Source organism: Pipistrellus kuhlii, unplaced genomic scaffold, assembly GCF_014108245.1.
Source record: "Pipistrellus kuhlii isolate mPipKuh1 unplaced genomic scaffold, mPipKuh1.p scaffold_m20_p_4, whole genome shotgun sequence".
Classification (NCBI taxonomy): Eukaryota; Metazoa; Chordata; class Mammalia; order Chiroptera; family Vespertilionidae; genus Pipistrellus; species Pipistrellus kuhlii.
In genome coordinates, this window is record NW_023425540.1 from 7,451,579 (window position 1) to 7,465,324 (window position 13,746).

The 13,746-nt window shown below is 40.6% G+C and overlaps 1 protein-coding gene across 1 annotated transcript in view; it reads right to left on the reverse strand.

Annotated features, from left to right (window-relative positions):
- Window positions 1-13,746, reverse strand: part of PLCXD3 (phosphatidylinositol specific phospholipase C X domain containing 3) — a 115,244-nt gene that overhangs the window by 37,734 nt on the left and 63,764 nt on the right. Inside the window, exon 2 of the mRNA XM_036410439.2 lies at window positions 5,777-6,485. Coding sequence (XP_036266332.1) covers window positions 5,777-6,485 — 709 coding nt within the window. The remainder of the gene's footprint in view (window positions 1-5,776; window positions 6,486-13,746) is intronic.

A 13,746-nucleotide genomic window follows, 5' to 3' on the forward strand; every position in this document is an offset into this window, starting at 1 on the left:
TGTGTTCTCTTGCAGTCCAGGAGTCATTGGGTGGTTGTCCGATTGCCACAGAGGCAGGAGAGGCTCCCATCATCACTGCTGTGCTCCCTAGCCTTGAGCCTGGTTTCTGGCTGATCAGTGATCAGTGCTCCCGTGTTGAGCGTCTGCCCCCTGGTTGTCAGTGACCTGTCTTTCCACATTTGGTATATTTGCATATTAGCCTTTTATTATATAGGATTCTCTCTTTAGCCCTATAGTAAGACCCATTGAGAGACCCATTTATAGAATTGTCCTTGCTTTCTGACTGGATCCAATCTACAGAGAATCTCTGCCTCCTTGAGCCTCCCCAAGTGACCCCCAAGCCCCAGTCCACAAGAGATCCTTTCCATCGCCTGCTCACTAAGAGTCTCATGGTTCCCATGGTGTGGGTCCAACCTCACTACAGCAAGTAATGAACCTGGGGTGTTCAATTATACACTGTGTCTGATACATTCATGCCCTTCTCCACATTGTAAAGTCAGAAGGTCTCTGCAGAGTGGATAAATGGCCTTGCTCTCCACACCAAGGACCCCTGTCTACAGAGGGCAGATGGCACAAGGCCTGAGCTGTCTAGATCCGGCCCATTTTACTTCTAGATTCAGATACCTCTTATTTATCTACTGACAATTTATGTTTTGGTTCATTTTCAATCCCCAAAAAAGCCTCTTCTCCCCTCACTTGCTGGCTGATGTCCCCAGACTATTGTGCCTCAACCTGATTGACTAAACATCCCTACTACATCATGGGCACTCCATCCTTATTGTCTCTGTCCCCGACCCCCCCTCCCCGACCCCCATCAAACACCTGCTCTCATCTTTCTGTGAGTGCTGGCCACAGACTAGGCTAGTTCCTTTTCAGACATTAAATTCAATCTGCCCAGTAATTCCATATAAGAATCACTAAAATAGGCGCTCTCTCTCTCTCTCTCTCTCTCTCTCTCTTTCTCTCTCTCTCTCTCTCACACACACACACACACACACACACACACACACACACACACTCACTCACACACTAGAAACTGAATGAATCTCTGACCTCCCAACGGCTTAGAACTCTCTCCAGTCTTCAACTCTCCTGATGTAGATGATAAAAGGTACCTACCAGGATTTGCCATCCACTTTAACCTTACAACTTCAGCACAATAAAGGAGAGAGAATGCTTTTATGTGCACTACTGCCATAGACCCCTGAATCAGAAGGTCTGGGGAGCACCACTTAGGAACTCACCTTTTAACAAAGTCTCTATACACACTTTTCAGCTGGCCAAGCCTCGGGCTAGGAAGGGGTTGCTTTCTGGAGTTTCCTTTCCATTTCCAAGCCAGACTCCTCTTTCTAGAGGTTCAAAAACCTAGATTCTGAATTGATCCCAGCACTGGCTCATAGCACCACTAAACACATTATTTAGCTTTTCTGATCATCAGTTTCTTAAACTGCAAATTGGAAATAACACCTATTCAACAAACAAGGCCTCAGATAAACAAATGCCAAAGAAACAATCTTTTGATGAAAGTGCCTAGTAAACATTGATGATTCTAATGCTGGTTTTCTACAGTCACCCTGTTATTCTCTCTCTACTGGCATATGGAGCCCAAGGGAACAGCTTCCCATTTTACTGAATAGGCTGGTCCACAATCAGTTGCTGTAGTGCTGATGTCACTGGGGACAGGGCCTGGGAAGACACAGGCAGAAAGCTGCTCTTCATAGAGACTGGCACTCTCTCTTGTCACCCTGCCTTCCAACCCACCTCTCAGTGAGCTTTTCTTGGCTCCCCACAGCTGTTGACATAACTGATGTTACAGGTAAACAACTTCCCAGAGGCCAGCCCTGTACTGGTTGGGCCCAGGCAATGACAGGTAAATTGGGCAGCAGTCATGTTGTTTAGGATGTTGGTGTGAGCTGTGGTGTGTCCTGATTAGATGTAAAAAATAGAGTTCATTGTGTTTGTGAGGCAGAAAGAGAGAGAATCCAGAGAAGGTTGGCCCTGCACAAAAATGGCCCACCCCAGGCCTGACCTCTGACCCTCAGTCAAGGCCTCAGGTACCACAGTATGTTTTCCCTGAGCTTGCTCCATAACCCTGCTTTGTCTTCCTGTCCATCTCTTCCTCTGTCCTCATTCCTCCTTGGAGTGTGGAGGACAAAATTCTGCCTTTAAACCAGGAGATCTGGATTTTAATCCCACTTTTGCTGCCAGCTAGCTCTGTAACTTGGGTGATCATTGAGCATTCCTTTGGCCCAATTTTCTTACTAAATGGAAAACAATTAAATGGGCAGCAAGCACACAATGGGGGGAGTTGAGCCCCATCACTTCTAAGTTCCCTGCCTATCCATATTGCGTGTCAGTGCTGGCCTGGAGGCCCCATGCCAGCATCCTACCTTGGTTTGCTTTCTTGAGACAAAGCCATACATTCTACAACCTGCTCTTCTCACAGCCTTCCCATTCCCCCCCTCCCATCCACCCTCCTTCCTAGCATTCTTACCTTCCCAAATCCTTAGAGTGAATCTCCCCTCCAAAATGAGATACTATCAATAATAACATGCACCCACTCCTAGAAAATGTAACTTTTTCTTAATTTGCAGGAGTAAGCATAAGACATGGAGTCAAACAAACCCAAATTATAATCTTGGCTTTGCTAAATTAATGTGTTTTTTTGAGCAAGGTACTAGATATGTTCAATTTCTAGTATTATCAGATCCATTTCCACCTGCAATGGATTTACTAATTCCACTTTGTCAGGCTGTGGGGAGGATTAAATGAACACAGTTCCTATAAAGCACAGTGCCTGGCACATATGTGAGCTCAACAACTGTGGTTGCCTTCCTTTTCCATCTGGGTCGTACTGGTGCTTGTTTACAACCAACCACACCCTGAAAATTCTGCCTTTCCTCCAAGGCAGTGACTAGTCCTAGGAGTCAGTGGGTAGGGCTGCACATTGTCCACCTCCAAGGATGTCATTCAACAGAATGTAGCCCCAGGGCTCCAATGGGGAGCCCATTGGTGGTGTTGAGATTGAGATGTCCACATCTACCTTTCCCACCTTCCACTCACTTCCTGATGTCTCACTTTGTTTCCAAGTTTGGACAGGTGAGTTATCTTCCATATCTTCCATCCTTATCCGCCCTATACAGTCTGTTCAGTGCCATTCCCTGAGGTCTAGTTCTGACTGGTCCCCTTCAATATCTTCCTAGTACATCTAGCACATATGTGCTTAAACTCAGAGTCCCCAGACTACATTTAAAGTGCTGCATAATCTTCCCTAAGTTCATCTCTCATGTTCCTTTATATCTCACTCTGCTCTGGCCAACCCTGACTTCTGTTCCTCCAGATTTCCTAATTCCATGTTTTCCTCTTGCTGTTCCCTCAATGTGGGAAGCCACACTGCCCATTTCTGCCCATCACAAGCCTGTCCTCTCTTCAAAGCTGGTCAAAATCTTTCTACGTAACTCTTGCTTTTAAATCACTATAGATCTTGGCCTTTAATTTTTCTCTTTTTTTCCATTTGTATTTAGGTCATATATGATCTTGTCTTTGCAAATAAATTGATATTAAATTAATCTAGACAATATTTATATAGGTCAACTATGTAGATGATGATGATGATGATAACAACAAGCTATTTTAAAGTGTTCTCTATCTGTTCAATCCTGTGCTAACTGCATCATATGCATTAATTGATTTAATATTCCCAAAACTTCCCCCAAATAGCATTGCCATCTCTTCATAAAAGAAAGAATGGAGAGAATGGAAAGAATGTTTAATTACGAAGTTAAGCAATTTACCCAGATAACACAGTTCAGGAAACTTCATAAGGTTCCATTCTTTCATTTATGAAGAGATGGCAATGCTATTTGAGGGAAGTTTTAGGAATATTAAATCAATCAATGCATATAAAGCAGTTAGCACAGGATTGAACAGATAGAGAATATTTTAAAATAGCTTGTTGTTGTTATAATCATCATCATCATTGCTTCTTAAAATTTCTGACAGGTGGTTTGACAATTTTTTTTAACAACAACAACAACAACAACAAAAAAATCCCACTCAAACACCTTTAATATATAAACTTCCACAAATTGGGGAAGGACTTGATTCAAGTTGCACACCTTCTTTTTAAGAACGTGTGAATTCCGTGGGGGTGAGGTGCAAAAACTGGCATATGAAAAAGAAATTAAAAATAGGTCTTTAGGAAATAAAATCCTGTGTCTTTTGGCATTGCTCAAATGTAGACAACGCATCTGCAGTATTTGGAACCAGTGGCCAGATTGGAAGCTATGGCACCTAAGTCAGTTTCCCTGAGAGCCACCCACACCTGCAAACGCTGTTTTCTAAAGGCATGCGCTCAGACTTTTCCTAACCCTGTTAGACATCATCAAACAATTATAGAGAAGCTAGTCAAATGCAGGATTTTACAACTGTAGGAATTAGGAACAGAAAGGGACCTTGGAAATGATCTATTATAGTTCAAACTCGAATTTTGCAGATGAAAATTCTTAAGGCCCAGAAAGGACTTCATATTGCCACCAAAGGAGAATTTCATGACACTTTTTGGTGTTAACATAGGATTTCTGAGTGGGCAGCTGTGGGACAACCTCAGGAGGAAAATGGCAGAGTCTCCTTTGTGGGCCTCTTCACTTTCGGAGGGAAGAGATGTAATGTGTTGTTGGGGAGAGAAAGGTTCTTTTACTGACTGACTCAGAGGTAAGGTGGTTATCTTTGCAAGACACTAGGCAACACTAACAATGATCTTTTCCTCTAGACCTCGTCCAGAACGCTGAAATACACGGACATAAGATGAAACAACACCTTTGAGTTTCAGATCAACACCCTTCTCAGATATACGCTTTGCAACAGAGGTTGCAAAAAAGAGGTCTTTCTATAGTTCTTCTGAGACTAAGCTCCATTCTAGAATGCTTACAGCACAAGCATCGCAGGCATGTTAAGAAATATCTGCAAAGATTTCACATAATCCTAGAGAGAAGAAAGTTGGTTATATAGAGAGGGTCTGGTCTCATTTCTGCTTTTAACATTCTCTCGTTACCCACTTCTCTTTCTCTTTTTAGTGATACAACTCTACTATTCCAGTTATAAAAGCCAGAGGCCAGTGGGAAGTTCTCAAAGAGAGCAGGTGCTGAAGATGGTTTTTTTTTTTTTTAAATACACTTTTATTGATTTCAGAGAAGAAGTGAGAGGGAGAGAGAGAAAAAAACATCAATGGTGAGAGAAAATCACTGCTTGGCTTCCTCCTACATGCCCCTCCTAGTGATGGAGCCCAAGACCTGGGCATGTGCCCTAGATGGGAATCAAACCTGGGACCTTTCAGTCCCCAGGCCGACACTCTATCCACTGAGCCAAACTGGCGATGGCTTACGACAATTTTCAAAATTAATTTCATGGGCTGCTAATAAGTGTGGTCTAAAAAAAAATTATGTGCTTAGAAAACATTGAATTAGTTAACTTTAAATAAGACTCACCACTAAGTTAGTGCCTTTTATATGTTAATGTGAAATGTGAATCTCTTGGAAGAGCTATGTAAATATAATATATAAAAACATTTTCCACACTTCCCTAACTAATTTGATTTTTCCTCCACAAGTCCTACTTTAATCCTACTAGAGCGTAAGTTTTAAGCCACTCAATTTGTGGTACTTAGTTACGGTTGCCGTAGGACATTAATATACCTAGATGTGAATTTTAGCTCTGTCACTTAGTAGCTCTATGAATTATTTAAACATTCTCCCTCTGATACTTTAAGGACACTTACCTTTCTGTGATTGTTTCTCTGAGGCCACTGGCCACCCCTTTGACCACAGTGCTAGCTTTGGGCGTCAGCACCACCTGAGATATAAAAAACGAGCCCTTCTTTCTTCTCTCGGTGATGGACGCCTGAAGGAACTGAATCAGTTTCTCCGGGTCTGTGGTGTTGGCCCAGGGTGCTGGCATCATCTGCCCTGGCCAGAGGAAGGCCACCTCCAGAGCCACGGGACTGTGGTAGAAGACCAGCACCTGGTAGTCCTTCTCCCACAGGTACTTCAGAGTCACTTCCTGCGCAAAAATCGCTGGGCACATTTTATTTCCATAGGTGTCTTTCAGCATTTGGACCAACTTTTCATGGTGATATTTCTGCATTCCATAAAAATGATTGAAGTCCAAGAATACCACCTCTTTACGGTGATCTGTGAGGAATGCATTGATCTCCTCAAGGCCCTCATTGACTTTGGCACTGAACAAACCATGAGCAAAGTAGAGTTCATTGTCGGGGTCTCTGGGCTTGGTGGAAATTCGAAGATCAAAATAACGGATCCCAGCTCCTAGCTGACCAGTAAAGTTCATCGTTTGAGTGGCTAACCATTTCCGCATCAGCTTTTTGGCCACAGTTCCAAAAACAGAGACAAAATTCTGGACAGTTTCTGGCTGTTCAGGCCCTACTGGAGAGGCTTCGTCAATGTAGAAGCTGAAAGAATCGTGAGATCCTAGAAGAACAATAAGGCACAGTATGGTTACATTTCAGTCCTTCGTCCTCTCCAACCTCTTTCCCTCTTGCAATGTCTATATTTCTCCCTCAAATGAGCCAAAGGAAGCACTAAGCAATATTTACCAAGTTCATTCCCATGCTGCAGGGAAGTTTTTCATAGCCTAGTATAATAACAGGGCAAATTGGTTGTGAAGTGATAAAAAATTCCTTCTGATCAACATTTTAAAATTCAAATAATCATCTTCTACTTCTGTCAACAAATAATTTAAAGTACTCATTAGGATTGGTTTTCCATATACTGACCATTCAAAATAGGATTTATGGGTACCTGCCAGTTCCCAAATACTTGGTCTATAATGTTGCCCCTGTTCTTCATTTTGGGTTGATGTGAAGCCTAGAAGACTTGTTTCAACGAATAAAGAAGCTCTGCTTATTTCAATGAATAAAGAAGCCCTTTCCACCAGCAGATGGTCAGAGTAAGAACGGCAACCTCTTACCCTTTGGAAAACACAAGAGGTCAGAGGGTAAAAGAAAGCAGAAATAAGGCAAGAGGACAGTCCAATGCTGACATGTTTAACATCATTTCTGACCCTGCATTTGGGAAACTGTCATCATATATAGATTAGGTTGCAAGTTACCACAACTGAGCATATTAAAAAAATTAACTAGAAGGCCATTTCCTTCAGATACTTCCTCTTAATAGCAAAGTCTCTTTTGGGAGTTGGCTTCCCAATTTAAAATAATTTCTTCCTAGAAAGAACAAGGACAACATATTTCTTTATTTCTGGCAGAAATAAATAACTCCAGATATGTAGCAACTACTGTATGATTTGCGTGTAAGTACAGATAGCCACTTAAAATATTATTGGACCCCATAGAGAAAAATTATTTCCAGTCATAATTTTATTATTAAAGCTTCCTTTAATTCTTGGGCGTGACCTACTAACTAGGTAAAATTAATATCTCCTGGATTTTTCACATATTAGCAGATGTCATCATTCCCCATCTGTTCATTATGCTTCACACCTTGTGGCCCACGCCTGATATATTCCTTAAGGGACACCTTCTTCTAGGTCATTACTCCTACAACCCAAACACACATATACACACATACACACACACATGCACACTCATGGCCCTCTAAATTGGTCAGCTATTACCTTTTGGCTTTTGTCTGATAAGCTATTTGAAGTGATTTTTTTCAATGATGCAATATTTACCTTTGATTTTATTCCATATCTATGTTAATTTATATCTATATCTATGTATGTATATATTTATGTCTAGCATTAAATGGTCCATAGAAATCATAAGGATATGGATTTCAAGCACCATGTAGGTTGTTAGGGAAAATATTTTGAAAACTACTTTGATGCCTTGCCAATCACAAACTTTAAGATTTGGAACAGATAACTCCTTAGAATTATAAGATTTTTTCTCCCCCAAATAGTTAAAGGTAACCCCCAAATACAGAAATGTCATGTTTAATTTAATCTGGAACTGCCTGATATAGTTATCTTTAGTACATGGTATGGGGAGAAAATGTCAGGACTTTCTAAATATGCAGAACTGACAGTTTGGATCTGACATTGGCAAATTTTAATAGGGATTGAAAGTGCTATATATTAACATTTGCTGTACAGTTAATTGCTAATATAAATTGAGAAACTAAATAACCTGTACTATCACTGAATATAAAAGAGAGTCTGTGTAAAGAAAGGAATACAAAGGTGAGGTTAAAAAGTGTTATAATTAAATCATCTAGGTATAAATAAATAGATGAACACTCAATATAAGTGCTAATTTTAAAAAATTTAAATTTAATTTCCAGGTATGTGAAAAAGGGTGGATATGAGTAATTGGTTACTTCTGTAATCTAATAGAAGGCATCACTGGAAGCAAGTAGAAATGGAATTATATATAACTAGATTTCTTTTTCCAGAAACGAGTGGGGTTTTGTTTCAATATGACTTTAATTTCAACATTCTATCATATGGTTATATGCCAATTTTTTCAAAGCCTAAGAAATTCATTTTTGAAAATCCTATAGAAAGATATTATAGTTTCTAATTAAATTACTTGTTGACATTTAAGAAAAATATGTTATTAAAGTCAAAATAAGGTAGTGTCAAATAAAAATTAAAAATAACTAATGGTCAGGAGAAGACACTGGTACCTCCATCAATATTTGTTCTAAGCTAGATGACTCTGAAGTGCATGCACAGCATTTGGGGAAGGATTATGTACCCAGATACAAACAGTATTTGGAGAGGAAAATTAAATCATCAATCAATACAAAACACTATGCATTTTAGGACAAAATGCATATCTAATGTTGGCCCCCAAAGTAAGTATTTTCATGGCTTTTAATTTCATTTGGAATAGTACTTCCTCCCTAATTTTATCATTTTTACTAAACCATTAAATTTTCTATTTGAACTTAAACCAAAAATACATCAGTACTTTATGATCTTTCAGTAACAGAGAGAAAAAGTCTGGCCCAGCCCTGTGTCCTTAAAACCACAGAGCCCTAACCACCAGCAAGACAGTGCTAAGCATCATTTTTACTGTTCTTAGCTACATCCACAACCTCTCTGATTATCTGGCCTAATATTTTGCTTTTACACTGGTTGAATATTACTGGGCTTCTGACCTATTATCCTTCTCTTGTCCATAGCCTCAAAGGCATACCTTGGACCTGCTACTTAATGTTGTTCCTTTGATTCTGAACTGAGCCTCTCAACTTGGAGCTTGATTTGCACCTCTACTCAAAATAGAGCTGACCACTCCCATTATGAACCCAGCCCAATCAAGTTCATTTGTTTTGGCTCTGAATGATCGAATGGAATGGAGAAGGTTCTTTTCTTTCATTTCTTAGAAACAGGCACTTTTATTAGTTTCTTCCCAGTATGCTAGATTTTCCCCTCACTGAGGCAACAGGCACACATCCAAGATGGACCCCAACAATCCTGCCTCCTGGCATTCACATCCCTCCTGGAGTGTGAGCCCAATCTAGTGGCTTGCTTCTAATGAATTAGATGACACCAACACAATGGGACACCATTTCTGAGATTAAATAAGAAATGATTGGGACCTCCACCTTGCTACTCTCTGCATTGCTGTTTGGTTTGTTTGTTTTTGTTTTGTTTTGTTTTGTTTTTGTGGAAGAGGGAAAGACAAAGAGAAATATCGATGTGAGAGAAACACATATCATATCGATCGATTGGTTGCCTTCTGCATATACCCTGATCAGATCCCAGGCTGGGGAGAAGCCTGCAACCAAGGTACGTCATACCCTTAAACTGAATCCAACCTGGGACCCTTTGGTCCACAGGCTTATGCTCTATCCACTGAGCCAAACGGGCTAAGGCTGCCTTGCTGGCTTTGACAAAGCGAAGTGCCATGTTGGCGAGGCCCATGTAGTAAAGAACTTAAATTAAACCAGCAAGCTAGGAACTGAGGCCTTCAGTCCAACAGGCCCATTCCAGACCACACTGAAAATACATGAAATCCACTCTTGGTTTCTAACTGTCATGGAGGAGAGAAAATACCCAAATTATGGAAACAGTATTAAATCTCAAATCATTTTTTAAAAGACTTGGGAAACATTTTACAATATTTACTTTTCCACATTGCCAGTCATTATTATGAGTACCTAAATCTTATATCTCCTTGGGAAAGCATAGCATAATCGAGTGTCTATTACATCCTAGGTCAATCTTAGATCACAGCATTGAGAGCTACTGGCTTTGGTCCCACAGCTGTCTTTGAAATGACCTATTAAATCACTTTTATTTGGTTTGGAAGTCAATCAGTTCTTTCTAATTGTAAACACATAGTGTTGAATCTGTAATTACTTAGTTCTTATGTGACAATATACAATTAATCTCATTAATTTTTGTTTACCCCACTGACTTACTGATCAGCCATTTGGATTTTTTTTTTCTTTTGGAGACAAAGACCAAACCTTATTCCTGGTACATAATCTTGTCTCAGTCTCCAGGGTATGACCAGGTCTTTCTGGACAATATAAGAAATTTTATGGCCCTAGCTGTTTTGGCTCAGTGGCCTGAGTATTGGCCTGCAGACTGAAGGGCCTCAGGTTTGATTCTGGCCAAGAGCACATGCCTGGGTTGTGGGCTTGATCCCCATTGGGGTATGTGCAAGAGGCAGCCCATCAATGTTTATCTCTTATCGGTGATGTTTCTATCTCTATATCTATCTCCCTTCTTCTCTAAAATCAATAAAACATTGTTTTTTAAAAAAGGAAATTTTGTGTCATCAGAGAAAATGCATGCAATGCACCACAAGACAAAACACTTCTAGAATTGAACAGATCATTAAAAACCACACACCTGTAATTTAATGTATACACTTCTCTTGACATAAAAATCATGTAGGAAATACATTTTCAAATATTAAATAATCCCAATATATTTCACTATTTTGGAGCACGGAGATGAATCCTTTTGTAAAGAAAAAATCAAAATAGTCATGCTGTGGTTTATCTTTGGGGAAATCTGTGTCTTTCATATTGTGAATAGTCTTCTCCCTCAGCCCAGCTCAGGCAGTGAGAGGAAGGAAAGCAGGTTGGTTTCCTTGCTTAAGTCTATTGATTCCAGAGGCTAAATTTGAGAAGCCCTATTACATCGATGCCTCTCCGAGGAAGAGAAGCTCAATATTCACCACAATTTCTTTCAATTTCCTGAGTGGATTCCTTAGACCAATGGATAAGCTGGCAGTGAGTAGTTTAAGAGCAGCGGTGGGTGTTCCCATCAAGGAGGGCAGAAAAGAGAGCTCACTCCGAGGGCTACTCTTGTTGAAACTATGAAGCCTTCTTTTCACATGAATTTCTTTCCAAGGACGATCAATATGCATGCCAGAAAAAATAATAATTAAAAGAGACCCCAAGAAGTGGAGCAGTCCTAAATGACCGTCTAAACCAGCTCACTTCATTCTCTCTCTCTTCTGGGCATCCATCCTGATTGGACCCTTCTCAGCATAGTCACATGGAATCCGAGGTTGTACATACCATGCTGCTAAGCCAATGACAACAGCATCACAGCCTTCTGAGCCTGGCAATACAACATCAGTGAGGGCAGCTTCCAAAAACAAAAGGTTCTGAAACTGGGAAGAATCTATATCCAAAATGTGAGATTTAAGAGGACATCGGTCGGTCTGCGGCAGTTGTCGAGTAATCAGAAAGAGCAGCAGACTCCGCTGTTTCCCTAGAGCAGGGGTACTGAACCAGTGGTAATTTGACCCAGGGGACATCTGACAACATGTGGACACCGTTTGTGTTGTGATCACTGAATGGCTGCTGGCAGTTAGTGGGTAGAGGCCAGGGAGGCTGGTGAATATCCTACAACGCACCAGGCAGCTCCCACAGTGAATAGTCAACCGGCCCCAAATACCCATGCGAACTAGGTTGAGAAAATCTGTTCTAGTGGAAACTATGCCGGCAGATAAAGTCATTTCCAAAGGTAGAAACCACACTCTGAATTGCCGCCCTCTGCCTGTAGTACACACGTATCTCATACCTATAATCACCTCTCACTCTTCCCATGTCACCATTCTCCTCTAAAGCTGTTTTAAACACTTATAGCAGCTGAAAATTATCGCACATGAAGCAAGTTTCAAGTTTGCTTGAAACCCAACGGAATATGTGGCTTTGGTGCTGGTTTTTACTAATCTCTTGGTTTTCACTTCAAAATGTCTTTCATTGGTTCTGACAAGTTCTCAAGATAAATCTTTCAGGCTAAAATTAAACCATCCAGATAGGTACTTTTTATTCATTGATCTCCCACTCTACTCCAGAAGCCCCTGTGTGCCTCAGGTTTTATGGGGACAAGATTTATCTAGCTGTCATTTATTAAATAAACTGACTGTGTACAAAGCACTGTGATGAGAGATGTGTATGTGGTGAGAAGAGAAGAGGGTTAGGAAGATTGAAATAACAACACTTATCAGGTAAGGGAAGGGAAGGTGGGTTCCTTCTATCAATATTTCTGGCCTTACCTCCTTCTCTGTAGTATTAAGCATTTGGTAAGTATTTATGGAGTACCTATTATATGGGTCAGGAATATGGAAACAAAATAGTATACAAGACTCATCTAGGCTCTGTCATTGTGGAGTTCATATCATAGTGGAGAGAAATAGGCGAGAAAAATCACCACTCTGAGAACGCATGGTAAATGCTATGATAAATTGTATGTGATACCTTTTGATAAAACAGTTCAGTCCTGCGCTATAAGATCTTCTAGTGATCATCAATAACCAAAGCTGAAGAGCAAGAATCAAAGCCTAAATACATGTAATCATTATGTTTGTTTATTCCTTTTTAATGTTAAGGTGCCTATGGATTGATCTCTTGAGGACCTTTCAAATCTCTGAGTTCCCACATTTGTAATGACCATTCTACCAAAGGCAGTGAGTCAGAAGTTGAATCAAGGATGGCAGAGTAAGAAAAATGAAAGGTGGTGCCCATGAAAGCAATGTGGCAAAGATTAGGGAGAAAATGGCATATTTTGTCGGCAACGTTGGCCTGGGCTGTTTTCATAGAGCCTAGAGAGGAACTAAAAGGGACATGTGCATTGACAAATAGTCCAGAAGAGAACCATAGAAGACCATGCTCCTCCTGGTCCTTGGCTCTGCCTCAACTTCCAATGGGCCAGGACAGTCCAAGATGCAGAGGACAAGTCTGGACCTAAGAGAGAATTGTGCTTTGTATAGGAGGAAACAAAAGAATCTGATTTGCCCAGCAGACTGTCTGGTCCTTCCCCATTTGCTGCCCTAAAGATGCTCAATGAGCTTGAAAGAAGAGAACTGCAAGAGTCTTTAGTAGCGTGTGGCCCAGGGCCCTAAGGCTGCTCAAAATGTATCACTCTCCCTTTCCTTGTTGGACTGTAGCTACAGAAGCCTTCTTTCTACTTATCAAACACACCAAGCTCATCTCAACAGGCCCTTGTGCTTGCTATTCCCATTGCCAGCAACACTCTGCCCCTAGTGGTTTGCATGGCTGGCACCTTCTCATTCAAGTGTCAGCTTGAATGTCACCTTCTTAAGTAAATCTTCCTGTATCCAAAGTAGCTAATTTGTCCCACCCTCCCTGGCTATCTATCAGTCCCTATCATATGACCAAGTTTTATTTTTTTCATGGTATGAATCTTTAGCTTCAACTTTCATTTTATTGAATTGCTTATTTGCTTATTGTCAATCTATTTTCACTAGAATTAGAATCAAATTATTGCTCAGCACCA